Here is an 18,812-nt window from a genome sequence, read left to right as displayed (position 1 = left end):
TTAAGGCAACGGAGTGGCGGGCGTCATCTAGTTATTTATAACTATTGTTTGCCACCTGGCTTTGTATTATCTGCCAACAGGTTGGTAACCGCTGAAAGCATTATGGTGACGCCGCGTTAGTAAAAAACCGTGTTGGATATGTTTTAGATTGGATATTGGATGGGATTGGATATGTTTCCTCTCATAGAAAACAAGCAATGGAACAGCAAAAAATGGAAAGGGCGGAGCGACAAAATGGTTTTTGTCGCGTAATTTAAAAACCATAAATACATTTAATATAAGCTATGGGCAATTTAAAGTGTACGCTTGAAGCAATTTATGTACAAACGAGCTTTTGCCCGCGGCTTCGCTAGCGTTAAGAAGTATTATTATATACAAAGTTTCATCCCCTATTTGAACCCCTTGGGGTTTGAAATTTATCAAAATCCTTTTTTAGCGGATGCCTACGTCATAACATCTACCTGCATGCCAAATTTCAGCCCGATCGGTCCAGTGGTTTGGGCTGTGTGTTGATAGATCACTATGTCAATCAGTCAGTCAGTCACCGTTGAGTTTTATATATATATAGATTTTGGAAGCTTTAATCACTCTCCTCGGTTGGCAAAATAGGAATACCTTTTTTACAGAGCTCTTTTTGATTGATTATTCTGTGTTATAAAAGTTGACCAATCGCGTTATGCAATGGGTAATTCAAAGACAAAGATTGATAGCATAGACATCTCCTAACCCTCAATTATGCTAACGAAGTCTACTTCCCAAGGCTTTTGGAGATCGGTCAAGGTATTGTCTATGTACAGCTTTACTTCAAGGACGTAACTAACTAACTACACTTACTTACTTTATTATAACGGGTTAAAAGCAGACAACAAAAACCAATGCTGAAATGGAAAAAGGTTGAAGATTCCAGAAATATAAATTGAATTTCGTAGGTTAGTAAGAACTCAGAAAAATATAATCCAATAACTATGTAGATGTTCCCCGCATTTTTTGCACCGATATCTATACTTCTTTACTTAAATTATTAAATAAATGCGAAAGTGTGTCAGTCTTTCTGCCTGTCTGTCTGAATTTCTGTTTCCTCTTAACGCCCAATCTGCTAAACCGATTTTGCTGAAATTTGGTATGAAGATACTTTGAGTCCCGAGAAAGGATATAGGATACCTTTTTATGCTGGAAAAATGTACGGTTCTTGCGCGATAAACTAATTTTGGCACAACGCAGTTGCAAGTATTATCTAGATTCTAGTTCGTTTATAACGAGCTGGAACGATACATATTTTTGGGACAAAGACTAGCTTTCCATTGGATATCGGATCAGCAGTTATATTGTGATGAATACGGGTGTGAAAAACTTCCATAAGAGTTGCTTTCATCTCAGCCACTAGGTCAAACATCAAACTACATAACACTTGAAACTGAACCTTAGGTATCGATCGAATCAGACAAAGGCCTGAGATGCTCTTGAAGACACTTTGACTCTCTTTGGTCAAGGCTACGTATAACATAATCAAAAGATTAACTTCGAAAAAAACATTTACATTTACATTATTTTCTCTTATCTTATTTAAGTTTACATTATTTTCTCCTTAAAAAAAAAGGAAATATGTAAACACTATTGTTATTTAACCCTCCGTGCACCACGTGGGGTCTGACAAACCCCAGATGTACAAAAATGTTCATAACTTTATACAAATTCGTGTGACTTTATTGGCGCTTTAGGTAGCTGGAGTTAAGACGTTGCGTTACCGTTCGACGGCAGTGGTTCGGCATTTGTGTCGCCGATGCAAAGAACAGAGGTGCACAAAGTGCGCTTGGGTCCCACAAACCCCACGTAGTTTAGGACGTCGTCGAAAAGTTATGTACACATAGTATTGTGGAATGTGAAAAAATCTATATTTCACGGGTATTTAAATTTGTTTCGACTTAATTAGCATTCCTGAACAGGTTTAAGAACAAATTAAGTATGACTTTGATATAAGAAGATTTGAAAATCGTTACAATATAATCTATGGATACTGAGAGGTTATCGTAAGCGCTTTCACGAATTTCTTGGCAAAACAGCCCCTGGACCATCAAAAAAATTATCAAGATCAATAAAGAAATAGTCAAAGTGTATCAAAAGATAAATTGAAAACTCAAATACGGTTGTGAGCATAATAATGTATCTATTTACTTACACATACCGTGCCCACTTTCATTGTAAAAAATATACTGATTTCAACTTGCCTGAATATCGTGTAGACTGATTAAATATTAAGTTAATATTATTAAATTTGTATTGTTTATTATGTTAGTTTTAAAATTTTAAGCAGAATAAGAAATAAAAGGTAACTCTTTAATTGTGGGAGCTGACCCAAAGAAGAGTCTATGTTTTACTTGGTAAAAGATAACCAATTTTTTTTTTCGCTGTAAAAGATAAAAAATGGGAGACATTTCACTTACTATCATTTTATATTACAATTAAATAGACAAAGAATAGTAATTTTACATAAAAAAAAATACAAATTACGCATTCCTTGCTCAGATAAGTCTTGGGGTTTGACAAACCCCACGTGGTGCACGGTGCAACTTTTATGCACGTGGTGCACGGAGGGTTAATACACTGTGTAATACAATGTGCATCAGAAAAAACAAAAAAGCATGAAGTGTCAGAGAGTCCTACCACAATAAGGGCCTGTTTCACCACTTCCTGATAAGTGCCGAATAGGCTATCCACCAATTAACTTGACGCGCGCGGAAGATTTTTTCATCGCATATATCTACGTACTGATTTAACCGCTGTGACAGAATCGTTATTAATCTGATAAATATGAACAATTGAAAAAAGTCCAAGAAATATTAAAAACTAAAGAAACATAACTGCCATACTATTATTTAAATTTGGTTCCTTTCGAACTGTCATGTAACGTCAGCCTGATACCGCTGAAGGTTACCTAAATATTGCAAAATGTATTGAAAATGTGTAAAATGTATTGAAAATGTGTTTTGACAAGTATTGTGGAGCATGTTTTTTGACGGAGTTACTTTTCCTTAGTTTTTATTATTCGTAGTATACACCTCTGTAAAGTATTATAAAACTTTCACTGACGCACTCAGAGTGGAACATTAATTACTTAATTGTAATTAATTCAAAATTTTGACATTAGCCCCATACATTATCTGTCAAACTCTTCATTAAATTGAAGGTTAATCATAATTAAATGTCTATGAGTACGGCGGTTAGCAAAACAAAAATTTCGTAATCCGTAGATGTTCGTAGCTTCATATTGCGTTTTGAACGTAGAGGAAATACGAGGGGGGAAATTGCGTAGAGCTGCGTAGAGGTGTGCGTGTACACCGTACGCTACGTAACATGATGAAATGGACTTTGCTGAAAGTATCTGAAAGTTGTTATACTGTCCACAATATTACTTACATTTTAATACTTACAAATTACTTAAATGAAACTAACTATCCATACTAATATTATAAATGCGAAAGTGTGTCTGTCTGTCTGTCTGTCTGTTTCCTCTTCACGCCCAAACCGCTGAACCGATTTTGCTGAACTTTGGCATGTAGATACTTTGAGTCCCAAATGACATAGGATACTTTTTATCCCGGAAAAATGTACGGTCCCCGCGCGACAAATGATTTTGGGCGCAACGGAGTTGCGGGCGTCATCTAGTTTACTATACGCAATAAAAAGTTTATTTGGGTAATGATTTCATAGATTAATCATTATTTCTACTGTTTGTGTTGTTTAATATTCACTCTCTCACTCGGCTCTCGCACTAACCCCTACCCAATTCCCTTCCCTACCCTCAACTATTCCCTTCCCTTCCCTACCCTGCCCTATTACCCTATTCCCTCTTAAAAGGCCGGCAACGCACTTGCAGCTCTTCTGATGCTGCGAGTGTCCATGGGCGGCGGATTGCTTTCCATCAGGTGACCCGTTTGCTCGTTTGCCCCCTTATTTCATTAAAAAAAATACAAATTATATAAGAAACAAAATATATAAGTAACAAATTATCGGACGCATCCATAAGTCGCGGCTGATGGATTTGGCTTAACAATGTTCACGGTGCATCCGCGGACGTCCGCGGATGCAAAAACGTCCAGCCAGCCAGATTCTATTCAGGCGTCCGAACGCTCAAGGTCGCTTCCGCGACTTATGTGCACAGTTTAGTGTATTTTGTACTAGCTGTTGCCCGCGACTTCGTCCGCGTCAACATAGTTTAATAACAAAGATGGATAGTCCGCTAACAAATATGAAAAAAGTAAAATATAACCTCCTCCTTTTTGGAAGTCAGTTAAAAAGTAGCCTAAGTTACACCTTACTACCTCAGCTATCTACCAAAAAAAGTCCTGGCAAAATAGCTCCAGCCGTTTCAGAGATTAGCCGGAACAAACAGACAGACAGACATACAGACAAAAATTGTAAAAAATGTTGTTTTGGTGTATGTATCGTTTATAGATTCATATGCATGTAGTAAAAAACGGTTCTTTCAATATTACAAACAGACACTCCAATTTTATTTATATGTATAGATGTATAGATATGGATTAATCAGATAGCTATACAAGCCACATCCGTCAACCGCGACTTATGAAAACGTCAGATAATTTGTTTCCAGCTTTAAGCTCAGGCCAAACCTACGCGACGAAGCGACTGCGAAGCGGGAGCGTCAAGTTGCGTCAAGTTGTCAAATGTGTGTTTCGTAACTAGACTTCTTTTTTAAAACCATTTGACAACTTGACGCTCCCGCTTCGCAGTTGCTTGGTCGCGTAGGTTTGGCCTAAGCTTAAATATCCTGACGATAGTAATTAATCATTACTAGCACTCAAGCTGCGTACCTAACTAGATGTGTTTTTGTGTTTCAGATGGAAAGTTTGATAAAGGAAATGCAAGAGCCGACCACAGGAGTTCCAGTTCGGAGCCAAAAACTTTTTCTATCTGTTATACCTTCTGCTTTTGCTGGTAAGAAATCCCCTCTTAATTTTATTAGTGTCCTTAACAACTCGTTAATAAGCCATAAAATAATATTGAGAGCATAAAGTCCGCTTTATATTATTTTTCTTTTCTTTATCATATTCTGTTCTTGCCGAAAAACGGTCCTGAGCCTAATACGATCGTCAAGTATGCGCGGTCAGATGGATGTCTTAAGAGGATACAACAGCGGCTAGAGAAATGAAAAAAAGGACGTGTAATATCTATAGCTGTCTCCCTTACCTCAAGCCTATACCGCAGAACGCGATAGAGACAACTGCAGAAAATCCAGAAAATCAACGATTCGTTGTCCCCTGATTCCTTCTCCAAAACTTAACCGATTTAAGTACTTTTTTCATTAAAGATTTAAAAAAGGCTTGAGCTGTGTTCCTATGTTTTGCTTTTTTTGTATAATCTAGCCAAATCTGTTTTCTGGACGTTTGAACACAGTGGAAAATCTGGCCATTTTTTTGGGTTTTTGAACGTTCATATCTTATTTAATAATTAAATTATGAAAAAAAAGAAAACATAGGGACATTGTATTAGTGGCCGTAGATATTCAGGAAAAAAATTATAACTCTACTAGCATTATCTAGGGAGGAAACAGGGGACAACGTTTGTATGGAAAAAAGGGCGGTGTGGAATCCTCTTAACACTTATTTAAACTTAAACCACTGACTGTATGCCATAACTTTATTCGACGTACATAAACATTCAATAAGCTGACTAAAAAATATTTATGACCAGGATATTTTTCTCTCAATATTGTTATTTCACATAAACCGCATTGAGTACATTCATTTCTTGCAATAAAGCCTGATTTAATTCCGATTATATCTGCAATGCGACTTTCATAGTGGCCTGAATATTATAACGAGCAACGAGATCACAAGTCAAACAATAACCACACTGACGGTATTACTATTGTTCAACGACTCATTTCACGAAAATGGGACGCAGATCGTGAAGCGATGAAAAAATATTTATTTAATACGACCCAGCGAAACAGTTCAAAGTGTTATTCAGTTGTTTATTTTTGAATTGAGAATTTAGTTGTGATGACTGATGGATCTATATAATATAAATACAAGCCCGTCAGATACAAACATCGCTAAATACACGTTTTTCGTATTCGATTTCCGAATTTATTTTCCGCACTCGGAAATACGAATGCATGGAATCAGTAGAAAATACATTAACTGGCGCACACGTTCGCTTTTTTCGGAACGGAACGAAATCCGCACGTTCGTTTCAAGTGCAAGCTGGCTCGTTCGCCCGTGAAAAACACAAATGTTTGCGCTAGTCTCACGGAATTCCAAATCGTAATTTCACATTAGGAAATCGAATACGGAAAACGGTGTATACGGCCAGCTCTTAATAATATAAAATTAGGAACACTTACAATAGATAATTATACTTAATTAATAAATATGGTTAAAAATAATGAAGCCAAGGAGTGGTTTATAAAAAATGCTAGTAGTAAAATGACGATATTATATTAAATCTCTATGTTCGCCAATGTAATTCATATTATTTTAATCTTCACAATGAATTTATTTAAATACAACCATTGGAAAAAATTAATTGAATTAATAATAAATAAGTAAGTACTTAATTAAAATTTTAATTGTATGACATTAATTCATATTATGTTTCTATATTTTCAGGTTACGATCTCGTAGAATGGCTAATGGACAGATTTAATTTAGAAGACAGTAGTAGCGGTAAGATTTTAACTTTTTTAATGTATAAGTGGGAGAGCCATGCTTCGGCACGAATGGGCCGGCTCGACCGGAGAAATACCACGTTCTCACAGAAAACCGGCGTGAAACAGCGCTTGTGCTGTGTTTCGCCGAGTGAGTAAGTTTACCGGAGGCCCAATCCCCTACCCTATTCCTTTCCCTAACCTCCCCTATTCCCTTCCCTTCCCTTCTCTACCCTCCCCTATCCCCTTCCCTTCCTTACCCTCCCCTATTCCCTCTTAAAAGGCCGGCAACGCACTTGCAGCTCTTCTGATGCTGCGAGTGTCTATGGGCAACGGAAGTTGCTTTCCATCAGGTGACCCGTTTGCTCGTTTGCCCCCTTATTTAATAAAAAAAAAATGTTTTCGAATACTTCAAAACAAATATTATACATCAAATTGTCTCCATTATAATATTATATACAAATATTTTTTTTAATCCTTAGAATCATCAGAAGTTCTAAAAAGGCCTTTACTAATAATTTTAAAATGCTGATGACTCAAAGATAATATGGTGTAACAAAACCGAGTGATTATACTTTAGGATCTTAATGGGTGGAAAATTTAATGTAGGTGTAGAGTTCACTGTTAAAGTAGCAGCGTTGATAGAGTAACTTTTTTGCTTTTGTATGGGTTAATTTGACGCTGGATCGCTTGCCCATACGAATCACAAAAAAATTGCTCTTTTAGAGCTGCTACTTTCACAGTGGACTCTATACATATAGATAAGGAACACATACACACCCTAAACTCGAAAGTATAATCACTTCCTTTTGTTACACCTTGTATACAGAAAATAACTTTATAAATACTTAAATTTTGTTTTATCAAAGAAATTCTGTGATTTTAACACAAAATTATATTTTCTTTCCTGCTACGCTACCTTGATGTTGAACTTTAACGTAAGTTATTAGAAATTATTTAGCAATAAAACATTCAATTATGTTCAAATGTTAACCAGATTATATTTTTCTATTTCCAGCCGAAGCAATAAACATAGGGAACCAATTATGCCAGTATGGCTACTTCTTCCCGGTCAACGACTGGAAAAACCTCGTGTTTAGAGATGACTCTGCGCTATATAGGTTTCAAGTAAGTTTAACTTAACCTTTATTGATTAATTTCTTCTAGTTAATAAAAATATTTACCTCAGCTGTCTTTTTATATCGCTGGCACTGTGTAAGTTTTTGGCTATGCAAATATTTTCGTGAACGATATAATTTATATAAATTTCAGCATATTTATTTTAGTAATACACAAGAATACTTAAAATTATACAGCAAAATAAATAGTAACGTAACGTTACGTACGTAATAAAATGTTAGAAAGAGTTTTACAAAGTAAATTGATTGTATCATTGAAGAAATTGAGTCATAGACAGATGACAGGCCTACGTGATTTGGTCGGGTTATTATCAATTCAGTGATCTGTCAGCTCACGGCTGCAGTCGGCTAGGCATGTATTATTTTCCTCTATGCGGCTGGGTTTGACATACCGCGACCAAAATATAAGGTAGGTCCGCAATCTGCCTAGGAATCAAACTTCTCTGATATTACTACCAGTGAACAAACACATGGTGGTTTTACCAAACTTTTTATCTCCCACAGAGTCCATACTATTGGCCGTGGCAGGGCCCCCGCGTGGCCGGCAGCGGCTCCAGTGCCCCCACCCTGGGGCCCGACAATGTGGAGTATGCCATCTACCTGGTCAAGCGGACCCTCAGGAACAAGCAGCGACACGGCCTCGAAGACTACGAGCAGGAGGCACTCAATAACTTGAAGAAGAATTTGGCTGCGAAATGGGACTTCATCACTATGCAGGCTGAAGAGCAGGTAAGATTTGTGTTAAGGTCGGCCATATAAGGACTGCATCTTGCAGTCCGACACCGACTGCAAAAAGTCCATATCCGCCATACACGGACCGCTCGAGCAGTTTTTGAGCGGTCGGTATGAAATTCCAACGCCGGTCGGTCCCGACTCCCGACTGCAACTTGTGTTCCATCTATTTTAATTGTTGAAGTTACAAGACGTGCTAACCGTGACGTTGTATTATAGAGCTTGTACTTTTAACCGAGTACCGCCAACCATCAAAAAATCATACTAATCTGATTTCAATTAATGTATATTATGTCATATCCGCGTTGGTACTTGGTAAGATAGGCTTCATTATTTGCGACATCAGCTCATTTTTACTACTAAGTGATGTCGATATCCGCAACAGGTGCGATTGGCGAAGGAACGCAAGAAGGACCGCAAGATAGTGAGCGACAGTCAGGAGCGGGCGTACTGGCGAGTTGCGCGGCCGCCGCCCGGCGTCACCAGCGCGCTCGAGCCCTGCCCCGTGCCCGTCCGCGTCCGCCATCCCAGGCCCAAGAAGCGGACCATACACCAGCTCACTAGAGAGGTACGTGGTACAGCATAAAGAAGGACCGACAAATAGTAAGCAACAGGCAAGATAAGTCCACTGTGCCTAATTGCGACACATAGCCCAGGCCCTAGAAGCGAACCATACACCAGCTCACTAGAGAGGTACGTGGTATAGCAGGACCGAAAGATAGTGAACGAAGGCCTGAAGTGAGGTGTGGTCAGTGGCCTTTTACAACCACAACTGTTTTGTTGTGGTTGTAAAAGGCCAACTCCTGTTCCTGTCAAGTGTTCCTACACTTGACAGGAACAGGAGTGCAGAATTTGTTGGATAAAGTATGAATTGTGTGTACGTAATCCAATGGCGTTTTATTGTTTTCAAAGTGCATCATATCTATATTTTCAAACGCATTAACCTACAATCCTTTCATATATATTTTTTTCTTCCATTCACAGATAGAGCACCTCAAGGCTAGCCTAGATCGTACAAGGGTGAAGACCTCAATTGCCCTAGAGGCGCTATGTGCCTACTCGGAGACCTTCGCCCCGTACGACGCGTGGATGTGCCAGCCTCAACCCTCAAACCCCTGGATCAGCGATGATCCCTTCTTTTGGCAGATAAACAGTCCCATGTAAGTATTCGTCAAATAGAAAATATACTGTGGCGTCACCCATCAACTCCCAAGCGGGAGTGAAGCGGCACTCGGGTGCCACGGTGGTGATTCTCACGATTGAGGTATTAAACGGGCTACCGTTTAGCTCATGCTTGGGATGTTCTTATACAAGAGTTTAGAACTGTTTAGTCCAATTAACGCTACGAATAATGAACCAATGCATTTTTGATACTTTGCTAATATGGGAAGCAAGTCAAGTGTTATACGTGGGAGAGCCATGCTTCGGCACGAATGGGCCGGCTCGCCCGGAGAAATACCACGTTCTCACAGAAAACCGGCGTGAAATAGCGCTTGCGCTGTGTTTCGCCGAGTGAGTGAGTTTACCGGAGGCCCAATTCCCTTCCCTATTCTCCCCTATTCCCTTCCTTTCCCATCCCTAACCTCCCCTATTACCCTATTCCCTCTTAAAAGGTCGGCAACGCACCTGCAGCTCTTCTGATGCTGCGAGTGTCCATGGGCGACGGAAGTTGCTTTTCATCAGGTGACCCGTTTGCTCGTTTGCCCCCTTATTACATTAAAAAAAAAAAAAAAAAAGGTTCCCATGGATGAAAGTGCTTGCTTATCGTCACTAGACAATTAATTCTCCTTTTGGGTACATAAGAATGATGACAAAATATGACCTAATACCCGCAACTCCATTTCTTTCAGTGTGGAAGTACCAAGCGAGAAGCGAGTGCAGCGGTGGGCTTTATCTATGGAAGAACTCGTCTCGGACCCCACGGGTCTCGAGGAGTTCACCAGTTTTCTCCGGAAGGAGTATTCCCATGAGAATATAAGGTTCTGGCTCGCGGTCATGGACCTTAGGAGGAGTAGTGTTAAACAAATACCCAAGAAACTTGAAAGTATTTACGAGTAAGTCAAATTATTTCGTTATTTAATTACTGCGTACACACTCTATAGGTATCTTAGGGTAAGCATGCTTATTTGGATATGGACTTAAATTAAAAAGTATAAAACCATATTTGAACTTTGGCCTCAATGGAAAGCGTTAAGATATTCAAAAGAATGTGCTTCATCTATGATGCCGATATATTGCTGAATCTCCCACATTCACCAGAGAGTTCCTGAAGCCGGGCGCGCCGTGCGAGATCAATATCGACGGCGCGACGGCCGAGCGCGTGGCCGAGGGCATCCGCAGCGGGTCGCGGTACGCGCTCGACCACGCCGCCGATCACGTCTACGGGCTACTGCTGAAGAAGGACTGCTACCCGCGCTTCGTGCGCTCCGATCACTTCCAACGGCTGCTGGCTGAAGGAAGGACGGTCATGCAGAAGAAAGCCAAGTGAGTTTTTCGTATTGCAGTAAAGTCTCGTGAAGTGAAGTTTATTTAGGCTGGTCATGAAAAAGAAGTTCGAAATAATAATAATATGCATCACGATGTCGTCACATTTTCGGTAAGTTTGCTTCTGACATGTGTACACACGATCTTTAATTATAAAATTCACGAGACGCTTTTAGATAATTATTATGGTAGCAGGACAGTTCTAGATTTATGTATAGGCAGTATAGGCCATGGCGAATGGGCGGCAGCGTCCTATGGCGTCCTAGAGTGGCGGCAGATTTTGTACATAGGGGCGGCAAAATTAAAGTGACCTATACTTATAAAAAATATAAATCCGGCACTGTGACCATTTCTAAACGTATCCTCTCCCCCAGGTTCTTCAACTTCGGCGGCCAAGTGAGGAAAAAGACGGGCTCCACTGGTGGCAGCGGCGGCGGCGGCGGTCTCTCCCGGCGGCGGGGCTCCGACCGCTCGCTATCGGGCTCCGCGCACGAGCTGGCGGTGTGCGCCGCGCAGCCCCCGCGCACCACCGAGCCGCCGCCGCACAGCCACTCGCAGTCCAACCTCGCTGATATACCCTTCAGGTACCGTTTAACGGGTGACAAGTATTTTAAACAGAACTTATTTGCGTAACTAGAGACTTGAAAATAGTTTTATGACATTAATTTCATCAAAAATTTTGTGCCATGCGTATATTTTTTATAAAACTAATGACATGAAACTACTTTCGTGATTAATACAGAAATTGAACGTAAGTATATAATACATGAAAGAGCCATGCTTCGGCACGAATGGGCCGGCTCGACCGGAGAAATACCACGTTCTCACAGAAAACCGGCGTGAAACAGCGCTTGTGCTGTGTTTCGCCGAGTGAGTGAGTTTACCGGAGGCCCAATCCCCTACCCTATTCCCTTCCCTATTCCCTCTTAAAAGGCCGGCAACGCACTTGCAGCTCTTCTGATGCTGCGAGTGTCCATGGGCGACGGAAGTTGCTTTCCATCAGGTGACCCGTTTGCTCGTTTGCCCGCTTATTTCATAAAAAAAAAAGTATGCTTTCTTCCGACCCATCCTCGAATCCAATAGCCATGTTGTTGGTTCATGACACGTCCTATCCTCGAATCCGATATGTCGATGCCCGATGGTTCATGACACTATTATTTATTATAATGAAAATAGTCCCAAACGTGCTGCAAACTTTGTGAAACTCATTTCGACATGCATAACACTAGTTTCCTATTGTAAACTCGACTTTACTTACAAGTTTTGTAATTATGATCATGTTAACATCAGTATAAATAAAACTCACTCATTCGTTCAACACCAGGGATCCCCTCGAGGATGACTCCGCGGACGTGCTCCCGTGGGAGAACACGTCCCGGGAGGGCGCCTATATGGGGGCCCGCCGGCGCCAGGACTCCGTCGCCGACTCCGGCAGCTCGTCGTCCGACGTCAGCTCCGCCATCGCGGTGGGCGAGCGCCGCCGCCTGCCGCAGCAGAGCACGCTCGACGGCGGCTTGCGCGGCGCCCCGCCCCCGCTGCGCCGCCTGTCCGCCGTCGAGCCGCGGCACCTCGCGCCGCTGGCGTCTCCCCCGCACTCGCCGCGCCAGGTGCGCCAGCCCCCCGTGCCTGCGCCCGCGTCTGCGCACGCCGCGCCGCACCACCCCACGCCCACCATCAGCGTCAGCTCCGCGCCTGATGAGGAGGCGGACTCGCCGCCACGCGCCGCCTCGCCCGACGACCGCCGCTCCGTCGCCGCCGACGAGCCCTCGTCGGTGTTTGCCTCGGCCGACGCGACGCCCACCGAGCCCGCCCGCGCCTTCACTGACAAGGGTAGCGCCGCGCCCGGAGTCGAGGAGGCTCGCCCCGAGCCGACCGCGGCGATCCCGAGTATTTCGACGGAGGAAGCTGCGTGTACGGCGGGGGACTCGAGGGAGGAGATCGTAGATAAGGAGGACTCGAGGGCGGAAAGAGAGGGGGCGGCTGGGAGCCCCACGCCGATGTGTGCGGCCGACGAGACGTCGTCGCGGCCGCTGGCGTCGCGGGAGACGCAGCCGGTGGCTAGCTCGCGGACGCCGAGCCGGGACGCCGAGGACGACGAGCGGGGGAAGGACGTGGAGACGGTCACCGCCGACGTGTCGGTCGCTACTGTCGCCGGCGAGGTGGCGGCGCCCGAGACATCGGAGTCGCCGGCCTGCCCCGCGGTGGTGGAGCCCGAGCCACCCGCGCCGGGTCCGACCCGCGAGGCGCCGGAGCCCCCCGTGTCAGTGGAGCCCGTGCCGCCCGCGCCGCCGGAGCCCCGGCTGCCGGTGGAGCCCCGTGTGTCGGCGGAGCCCCGTGTACCAGCGGAGCCCCGTGTGCCGGCGGTGGCGCCGCTGGCCGTGGGCGAGGACATCGCGGACGAGGAGGGGGCGGAGCGCGGGCCGCCTCCCCTGCGCGAGGTGAAGGCGGCGTCCGAGTCCGAAGCCACGAGGAGAATTGCTCACAGAGACGAACTGTCCTCGGTCTCTGAATCCGATATTGTTAAGCGTGATAGTAAACCCGCAGTTAGTGAGCGTAAACAGCGCAACGACATTTGTCCCTGGGAGGACGAGTAAGTAGCCGACGTTTTGTAGCGCACGGTAGTTGAAGCACCCTGTAGATCAGTAGAAAGTATTTTAAATCCCTCGTACACGCTCATGCACGAGTATATTTTTTCAAAGACCTTATTTTCAAGACGTATTTTAAGGTTAAAGTTTGCAAGATTTTGCACAACAAATGGGTATATTTATATGTATATAGAGTAAGATACAATATTTTTGTACCTTTTAGCAAAGGTTTTTTTTTTATTTGCTTAACTTTTTTCTTTTGTTTGTCTTATTCTAGAATCTTAGATGCTGCCTATATTTTAGTAGTTAGTATAAAGAGGCTGCTAAAAATTGTATATCGTTAGTAAGTTTATATTTTGTATTGTATTCCTTTTTATTTTACTCGAATAATAGACCTCCTCGTGACTATTATTTGTTATATAAGACTTCAAAGTTATTACACATTTTTTATTTAAGTATTGTTATTTTTAAACATTAAAAAGATTAATTATCATACTTTCATTCCATATTTTACGAAAAGTCTCTACCAATTTTTCAGTCGTCACAGTTAGGTACCATAATTATTGTATTTTATCATATTTTTAAATAACACATACCTACAGTTTGTAATTTTAATTATAAGTACCTATCTATATATACATTTATTATTTTTGTTTTTAATTTCATAATGTTACGAAAGACCCCTTTTCCGCTATTTTTATAAAAGGTAAGTAAACCATACCTGTAAAGTATTAACAAATTATAGTATTAAACACTTAACAATAAATCTTTGCATCGCCTTAGAATAATTTAGAACTTTTTAAAAATTCGTAAAGAGAGATTCAATTTTACCGGGTGCATTCGCTTGTAATGTAACGTTACAGAGTCGAGCATTCCAATGCGCACCTTCTAATGACACAAAACCGAGCATTACATTAATGCGCACCTTGTAATGATACAGTGTGTAATCTTCTTATATCTTATACAGGGTGTAACAAAAATAAGTGATAATACTTTAGGGTGTGTACGTGTTCCTTGTAGGGAGTTCACTGTGAAAGTAGCAGCACTGAAAGATCAAAAAAAAATTCACTTTTGTACTTTTCACTCTTTTCACACTCGTGACGCTCGAGCGCTTTCCCATACAAAAGTGAAAAAAAAATTGGTCTTTCAGCGCTGCTACTTTCACAGCGAACTCTATAAGGAACACATACACACCCTAAAGTATTATCGCTTATTTTTGTTACACACTGTATATAAAATTCTCGTATCACAATGTTGGGCTGCGTACTCCTCCGAAACGGCTTTACTGATTTTAACCAAATTTTATATGCATATTCAGTGGGTCTGAGAATCGGCTACTGGGTACTTTTTATAATATAAATTCAACAAATGCACTTATCAATAATTGATAAGTGCATTTGTTGAATAAACAATAGTAAATTATTACAACTCGAGACTGACGGCGACCATTGTTTGTGCGACGGGATAGCGATGGACGTTGCCATGGTGCCATACTTATGTAGTCACTTCAATAAAATAATAATATTCTTTACAAATATAGAACTAAATTATAACATTATTACAACTACAAATAATTTATATGGCAAAACAACATTTGCCGGGTCAGCTAGTAATATTATATAAGTAACTATCTTGATACAACTTGTAACATCAACTAACTATGGAATGCTCAAAGTCAAATATTTAATGTTACATAACACGTAACGCTCAAAAACGAATCTATACCTGATGTTACATTACAAGTGAATGCTCGCGGTGAGGGTGCACCTTTTGTCAAATATCTTCATGGTCTTTTGTGTTGTTAAATCAATAAAATTTCAAATTTCCTTTAAAAAAATCTTATAATTGTAATAATATCATTCCAAAATCATACTTGCCATACTTGCCATAATATTTTCTGTAGTCCAAACAACCTTTACCTTTTACCTTGTACCTTTTTGCCACACTCACTATCTCCCTGTTCTGAGCTCACTATACTTGCGTTGTTTAAAAAACTTCCTGTGTATACTGTCATAAATCATAATAACTATTTATAATATTATATATATTTATAATAATAATATCTATGGACGCTTCACACCACGTCAGTCTGGCCTCGTGCTAAGTACCTGAAGGACTTGTGTTACGGGTACCAGACAACGGAAGTATATTAATACTTTTATACTATACATATATTTAAGATTTTTATTATATGATACACATATTTAATACACATCCATGACCCAGGAACTTTGAAAACTTTTTGTTCCGCTGGCGGAATTCGAACCCGCGACCCCCGGCTTGAGCTACCAACAGCCACTGAGCCACAGAGGTCGTCAATTAATACGTCAATAAATAATTAATACTTTTTTTCTAATTTCAGGAATTCGTGTGAAGGCGATGCTCCATTTGTTAAAACGTATGCAACACTCGGCTATTTATAATTTGTGTAGAAGATATCAACAATATTTTACGATGTCAGGGTTGTAGGAAAAAAATATTTAATTTTTTATCTTAGACCCTAAAATTTTAATTTGAAAGACGTTAGATCATTATTGTATTATTATATGAATATTTTGAAGTAAATGATCGTTAATTATTAGAAAAGTTTGGTTTTATTTCTTCGTTTTATTAATATCTTGATGTTCTTTTTAGGCTCAATTTACATCGCCGCGGAATGGAACGGAATGGAAGCGTCAATTTTGCCTCATGCGAGGAAATTGACACCGGAGAATTCTCGAGAATTCCGCGGAAGACGCGCGTCGTCCAATTTTTTGGCTTGTATATTTTAATTTGTGTGGTGTACTGTTGTTATACACTTATACATTGTACAGTTTGATTGCAATAAGTCGCATGGCATCCATTCCATTCCGCGCCGGTATAAATTGAGCCTTACACATCCTGCACCGAACTGGACAATTCTGGAAATGACAGCATTAAGCTGGTCTGAGTCTACTGAAAGACTGGCTACTGCCACCTCTTCATATTTCTTCGCATACCGCTAAATAAATATTAAGACAAAGCATACGTGCTTATCTACTATTGTCTATATCATACTATCTTTTAAAAAATCAATAAAAACAAAACATTTCCATCAAACAATTTATTAAATTAAAAACAGGAACGTACACACCTTAACATTAGTTAACCTAAATTAATACTGTTTAATCAATATTTTTTAATCTTATTGTAAGTAACATTATAAAATATAGGCTTATTCGATTTGAAAATCACCATACAAAAATGTACAACATCTTGCTTGTTATAAGAACTTACAAAATAATTATCCTTTTAACTATAGTAGGGAGAAGAGATTTTCGGCTTTAAGACATTAGGTTAAAATGCTTCTAGAAGACATCTCGACACACCCCATCGGCGCCCATGGTCTGTCCGGCCGGGCAGTTTGGTGGTACCACTATCATATTCCTCATGGTGACCTCTGGAGGCTGTTCCTCGATTGTGTTGGTGGCGGTGGCCTCCGTCTCCTCAGCCTTCTCCTTGATAGCCTCCACCTCGTCAGGGAAGACGATACGGTCGGTGTTCTCTTCGTTAGACATTCTGGAAAGAAGAAAGGTAGTTTGAAAACATGGGTTTACTATAGTCTCGCTTTCTTTTGGTGAGTTATTTGTACCGAATTTATATTTTTTATGAGAGTACGCCAATTTATTTCCGCCCCATGTACCATCGAGGAAGTTGATTCCTATGCAATTGACAGACCAACGTTATTTGGTCGAATATGTCAATTCAATGTTAATTGTGATCTGTCAGCTGGGTTTGACGTAACGCGACCAAACTACTTAGGGCCCCGATTTGCATAGGAATCAACTTCTCATAGTACGTAATCTGAAGGGCCTCTATGGACCCTGCCGCCCCTAGGGCTTAGGCCGTAGCCAATAACGGTCTATTTATAAATCCGAAGCAGGTTATTTGAGTAACAGCTGATATACATATATTATACAATAATAAAATGAATACACATTTAGTGTAACTATAGTATTATTAATCTTATTTAAAAAAATATTAACAAACTAGGCTACAAATAATAAAAACTAAGGAAGAGTAATGCCCGTTCTCACCAACGACACCTAAAATTTAGGTGTTGTTGGTGAAAACGGGCATAACTCCGTCAAAAAACATGCTCCACAATACTTGTCAAAAAAGTGTACCTTAGGTACACATTTCAATACATTTGCAATATTTCGGTGGCCTTGATCGGTATCAGGCTGACGTTACATGACAGTTCGAAAGGAACCAAAACTGTGGTAGTATGGGAGTTATAGGGTGTTATGTTTCCTTAGATTTTATTATTCGTAGAACTTGAGAGGTATCAAACTTTCTTATCACAAAATACATCTAAGGTACATAGGCAGTGGCTTTTAATAAATGTTTTGGTGAGCTTTGATTATAAAAAAAAGACTGCAAAATTCTAAATTAACACTGTCTAAGATGCTGCTAAGTCACCTAACATAATGAAACAAAGTACGCACGACCAGTTAAATAATAACTGTCGATTTCACGATTGTCACGAGTCACGACATTTCTGGGTTTTTTGTCGACAACTTAATAGAGTAAAGTGTTTTTGTTACTACTTTGTGATCACGACGGTTGGTTCCGGATATTAGATGGACGTGCTCAAATAAGGACATTAACCTGTTACAAAATTAAGGTATTTGTATCCGCTGTGGATGATTTATAGGTACAGTTTTCTGCGAAGGAAATAACCAATCTCTATATTATAGCGCGGAAATTGTACTATCAGAGAAGTTGATTGCTAGGCAGATAGGTGACCACTGACCTACGTAGTTTGTCGCGTTACGTCAAACCCAGCCTACAGATCACAATTATTAACGTTGAAAGGTACATTGCACCTGAATAATTATTGACATGATCCGATCAAATGACGTTGGTCTGGCAACTGCCTAGAAATCAATTTCCTCGATGGTACATACTCCATGCGTTCCATTTGATGTTAAAAACAATCAAAACGCTCAAAATGACTCCTATTTTGAGCGTTTTGATCGTTTTTAACATCAAATGGAACGCGGAGATTGTCGTCGACTCGACATAGATAGAGATACAGTGACAGACGACAGATGCATATTTTGAAATTTAATATGAAAATAGTATGGATTCCTGGCTACTGGATAATAGATATTCACTCTTACACCTATCACTTAACAGATATTCTACTTATACCTGTTAGTCTATATCGTTATTTATTAA

The 18,812-nt window shown here is 40.7% G+C and overlaps 1 protein-coding gene across 4 annotated transcripts in view; it reads left to right on the top strand.

Annotated features, from left to right (window-relative positions):
• LOC121731510 overlaps positions 1 to 16,190 on the top strand; it is a 35,229-nt gene extending 19,039 nt beyond the window's left edge. For 2 of the 4 annotated variants that reach the window (XM_042120949.1, XM_042120950.1), the window contains exons 3-13: positions 4,860 to 4,956; positions 6,633 to 6,689; positions 7,689 to 7,798; positions 8,314 to 8,538; positions 8,927 to 9,109; positions 9,526 to 9,701; positions 10,392 to 10,595; positions 10,801 to 11,025; positions 11,400 to 11,609; positions 12,350 to 13,615; positions 15,973 to 16,189. In XM_042120949.1, the coding sequence (XP_041976883.1) occupies positions 4,860 to 4,956; positions 6,633 to 6,689; positions 7,689 to 7,798; positions 8,314 to 8,538; positions 8,927 to 9,109; positions 9,526 to 9,701; positions 10,392 to 10,595; positions 10,801 to 11,025; positions 11,400 to 11,609; positions 12,350 to 13,615; positions 15,973 to 16,033 (2,814 nt within the window). In that variant the 3' untranslated portion in view covers positions 16,034 to 16,189. Of the gene's footprint in view, positions 1 to 4,859; positions 4,957 to 6,632; positions 6,690 to 7,688; positions 7,799 to 8,313; positions 8,539 to 8,926; positions 9,110 to 9,525; positions 9,702 to 10,391; positions 10,596 to 10,800; positions 11,026 to 11,399; positions 11,610 to 12,349; positions 13,616 to 15,972 lie in introns of all 4 variants that reach the window. The other 2 variants (XM_042120947.1, XM_042120948.1) reach the window with 2 other exon arrangements.
• The last annotated feature ends 2,622 nt before the right edge of the window (positions 16,191 to 18,812 follow it).

Source organism: Aricia agestis, chromosome 11 (genome assembly GCF_905147365.1).
Source record: "Aricia agestis chromosome 11, ilAriAges1.1, whole genome shotgun sequence".
Lineage (NCBI taxonomy): Eukaryota > Metazoa > Arthropoda > Insecta > Lepidoptera > Lycaenidae > Aricia > Aricia agestis.
The sequence above is the reverse complement of the archived record's forward strand: the minus strand, read 5'-3'. Positions and strand labels throughout refer to the sequence as shown.